The 4505-nt window shown below is 34.7% G+C and overlaps 1 protein-coding gene across 1 annotated transcript; it reads right to left on the reverse strand.

Moving 5' to 3' along the window:
* Positions 1-205: 205 nt before the first annotated feature.
* LOC113238092 lies at positions 206-4172 on the reverse strand. The gene is made up of 6 exons (XM_026474814.1): positions 4084-4172; positions 3837-3998; positions 3515-3684; positions 3104-3233; positions 1148-1289; positions 206-362 (listed from the first exon to the last, which is right to left on the reverse strand). Exons 1-6 carry the CDS (start codon positions 4157-4159, stop codon positions 242-244), a joined length of 801 nt encoding a protein of 266 aa, XP_026330599.1. The 5' UTR covers positions 4160-4172; the 3' UTR covers positions 206-241.
* Positions 4173-4505: the final 333 nt, after the last annotated feature.

Consider the following 4505-nt stretch of genomic DNA (forward strand, 5'->3'; position numbering starts at 1 on the left):
ATTTTTCTCTTTTAATCCATTTACCGTCTTATATTGTTGTGTCTGATGTAAGACAAAAAATGTTTTATTTATCTATCTAAATTTACACAACAATGTTACATTTGGCTATAGCCAGTAGGAAATGCTCAACAAAACTTCGCCCGTCTGCGTCCGCGCAGCAATGTTCACTATAAGTAGAATCTTTCACATAAAATAAATGAATATCACGTTAATAACAACTAAATAGAGCTATAAAAAGTTATTATTCTCTGTTCGGAACAAAAAACATACCAATCAAGTACTCATCCCTGTCAGCCGATGAGGTGAGGGGCGTAGACGGCAGCGAAGAAGTGATAGCTTCGAAGATGCCATCACGGTATTTACTGTAATAATAATAATAATAATAATGATGTGATAATGTCGCAGATAACAATACCAATCCTGATCTCAAACTAGGAAATTCCCTGTTCTTACAGTACTGTAATTAGCTCCAGGACTTTGCCCAGAACATCTACATCAACAATTAGAACGGTTTCCAAATTGGTTGGCTGTTGAACCCGAGATATCTTCGGCCATAGCCTACGTGTTGAGCTGATTGATGGAAAGTAACGGCGGAGCATGCCTAGATTCACTCACACCTTGAAAAAGTCCAGTTATATCGTTCAGGAAATACGCCTGCTGGCAGGGAAATTCACTGAGCTGTTTGGCATATAAACCAGAATTATTGTTAAAGCAATTTATGCAAAGTATTTGTATTGTAGCTTTTATTGTGGTTTTTTGTTTTGTTTAGGAACTTTTTTGTTGGAATGAGGGTACCTCAGACGTGGTCCCATTTAAATTTCAAGAAAATATTCCACCTCTAAGGGTGGCCAACTAGGGAATGAATGACTTTTGAGGTCGGTTTTTTTAGTACTCTGTACTGGTTATGTTTACTTTAGGTTGCACTGTTGCATGTTTATATAATTACGTAAACTGCGTTGAAATGACCACAGACTATGTTTATTAACCTTTGGGCCAAAACAAATATGTCCGTGGTAACCTTTGGACCTACACAGACATGACTTGCATTGATCTGTGTTGGCCCAAAGATTATTTGATACAGCCCAAATATTACCTGCACGCATTAAGTAAAATATTTTTGAATCTTCGTTTATACGTGAACGCTTACCCCAAAGTGTTGAAGCACTCCAACTGGGTGACCTTGATCTTCCATGTGGCCTGGGGTAGATTGGGCTGTGTGTTTCGATCCGCAATCTTGAAATTAATGCGGATTGAACGGCTGTTCGTTGATGCGTTAACTCGAACGTATACTGTTGAAATGAAGTAAAATGTTTGTAATAAATTGTATGTTTTGTTTCTGTATTGTTTGAGATATTTTTGAGGACGAATTTACCGTTCATATGAAAAAGAACAATGGCAAACTCCTAAAAAGAACATTTTTTTGTAATAAAGTAGTTAATCTTTTATTAGCTTATTACAAATCGGTCGAAACAGTACACATGATATTATGTGAACTAAATGCGTAGGTACTGAAATTTCTTGTTAATTAGTCATTAGAGTTTCTTTTAAATATGATTTTATTTCCAGTCTTAGATAGGCCGCTATTATAATTTGAAAAATGTAATGAATTTATTTTATTCAAACTTGTAAATAAGACATTTGAAGACGCTAACGACTTCGTTTAACCATGATTTTGCCATTGTTCTTTGTAATTATAGGAACTCGTTTAAATTTCGAAAAAAAACAAACGTTTCTCCCATTGACTTACAAATAAATGAACGACGGGTCTAATACAAAAACCACGAAAAAAATGTCCCAAGTCAACCTATTTAAACGTAGTGACATGTAAAGGAATATGAAAAAGTTAAAACGTTGAATTTAAATTGTAATGTCATCGCAGTACTGTCTAATTTTGCTTGCTTCGCTGTCAGTGGAACAAACGAAGACTAAAGCGTGAATGACGCTCTGTATACGATTTTAACGCCCTATAAGTTCGGACACTTTTTAGCGCGGATCCGACGTCCATATAATTGTAAGTCAATGGTTTCTCTACAAAATTATATGAGACTACTTGCATTGTTTTGACGACTTGAAGGCGATGTCTTGATATTAAAAACAAACTATTAATAAATAAATTTGTTGACGTGACCCCTTGTGTGTCTTAAAGATGTATTATATTTATAATAAAATACCAGACTTATATAACAAAGAAATAAATGACAGCGTATTCAAAATCAAATTAAGGGGGTCGTCACTATTTTATGTAATCTAACATCCACTAGATGGCGTTGTTAAGCGAAATAATAGTTTATTACGATATTCGCAAAATTGGTAGCCAGAAGTTATACTTTTATTGTATACGCGATTGGAGGAATTATCGAAACTTAGTTACACACACATACAAAGGTAATGGTCTAGTGTCCTCTTTGTCCAAAGTACGAATACTGAATGTCTGGAGTTCTCTCTTGGCAAATGGGTGATATTACAATGTGAGAGACTTCATGGACTCATGGAAAGCGCTGGTGAATTGTTCAACTCGTCCATAATGTAACAGTACACTGTCCAGTTAATTTTGTGTATATGTTAAATACTTTACAGTCCATTTTCGTTTTTATTAGTTATTAGAGAGGACTAAGTGTTTCCTACCACACCAACGGGGTATACTTGTAGTTCTTACCTATGTAATATCTAATGTTAAACAGGTTAACATTGTTTACTTAAGCTAACTTAAAAATTGCAACTTTTCACCTGAGTCTATAAAAACTGGCAATAACTTTTTATTTTTTTGCATATTGCACTGTTAATAGTGTATTAAGTGTATTTTTTGGTGAACGAATGAAAGATGAATTACTCATTTCCCGTCGAAGATTATTGGAATTTATGTATAGGTTAAACTTTCTTAATTTACTTGTAAATATATTTAAAAATAAAAATGAAAATATTAATTCACATTTTTGAGAATGGACTGCTTTGTCCAGGACTAGCTCACATAAAGTTTGTCTTGTTTTGAGTTAAGTAGGATTTATTGACGTGGAGTGAATCAAATTTCACGTATTTTGAGTTACAACACTGTTACAATAGATGTGCATTGTAATTCAAAATAATAAATAAGGAATTCACTTACAATGTTGTCCATTGTTATCACCGCACAGAGGGGGCAGGAAGTCAGAATTGGCCTGGAGATTGGTCACTTGGAAGATATCATTCCTGCAAGTGTACCCGGGTCTTTGGGTCACGTTTTCTACTGGGTCAACCTATAATAGAAAATACATTATGAAATTGCAATAAGAAGGCACTATCAATGTTATCTACTGCCCAGAAGCAGAACTACAAAACTATGTACGCAAGATTATAATTAATGTAGGTATGATCTAAGACTCTGAGATAAATATTTATTTCTTATTTAGTGTCTCTAGTTCAATTATTTGCAATAATAATATAGACAAGTTTAGATTAATCTATAAACTGGTTTGGTTTTTAACGACATATTATAGCGCCACCTAGTCAATATCAAGTAGAATAACTTTTTACTCACCGTAGTAGGTGGCGCGAGGTTGAAAGTTTCGAAATCGATTCTCATCTGGCACACATTGTTGTTGTTAATTTCAACGTTGTAAGAACATTCTAAGCCCGATGACTCCCTGTTTAGCGGTGGGTTGATAAATATTGCAACTTTTGTGTTCGTTCTTATATCACACGCGTTCACTGCAAAATAAACATAGCGCCGTCTAGTAAAAAAGTTATTAACAACTGTTTTATGTCGTACGTAATTTATATAAAAAAATCTCAGAAAACCTTTTTAAATACTATTGAGATGGTTGAAACAAAAATAATATTTTTAGAATTAAAATACGTACACGAGCAACAAGTAGCAAAAACGCCGCAAAAACCAATTGCTTTGCCTCCCTGAGTGTTGCACTGATTTCTAGACAGACAGACGCCGCCGGTCGATCTATCGGAGCCCAAACATTGTTCTCCATTGCCTACAGTAAAAATACTTCCCGGGGCTTGCCTCGGTACTGTAAAAAACAACAAAGGCATTTTAGTAAAATATATAATTTTTTCCAATCATGTACAGCGCCACCTATGAGTCATCATACGTACTTCTAAAGCTGCCGAGAACTCCACCGTGTACAGCGGTGAAAGACAGAAGTAATCTACTGATGTAATTCAGCGCCATCTTTTGAGTGGCTATCTGTAACAAATAAATTCTTTTTTAAATTTCTCTTAGCAGTGTTAAGCTGCAGCAATCATAATACAGAGGGAGCTACTGTTTGTTGACAATCCCGTAGTTGTTTACTGCGACACCCAGTGGGAGAGATACGAGCTACTGTGTCAGACGTATCTCTTGTATCTCACGAAACCTAGTTTTGAGTAAACGCTGTTTAAAGTTTTTTTCGTAATTTGCTTTTATTTTACGAAGATTTTATGCAATTAGTGAAAAAAAAAACGTAAAAAGATTGATTAGAGCCTAAGGAATACGAGGAATGTTTCAAATCTCTGAAAAATTATCAGTTTTTTAAATT

This window comes from Hyposmocoma kahamanoa, unplaced genomic scaffold (assembly GCF_003589595.1).
Source record: "Hyposmocoma kahamanoa isolate Upper Pololo Valley unplaced genomic scaffold, ASM358959v1 94729, whole genome shotgun sequence".
Classification (NCBI taxonomy): domain Eukaryota; kingdom Metazoa; phylum Arthropoda; class Insecta; order Lepidoptera; family Cosmopterigidae; genus Hyposmocoma; species Hyposmocoma kahamanoa.

Bases quoted from the DNA above. Each gene is read 5' to 3' on its own strand.
- LOC113238092 (XM_026474814.1), bottom strand. From the start codon at position 4,159: ATGGCGCTGAATTACATCAGTAGATTACTTCTGTCTTTCACCGCTGTA. The intron at 3,999-4,083 runs GTACGTATGATG...TGTTTTTTACAG, and splicing joins AGTTCTCGGCAGCTTTAGAA to TACCGAGGCAAGCCCCGGGA. The intron at 3,685-3,836 runs GTACGTATTTTA...TTTATTTTGCAG, and splicing joins TTTTGCTACTTGTTGCTCGT to TGAACGCGTGTGATATAAGA.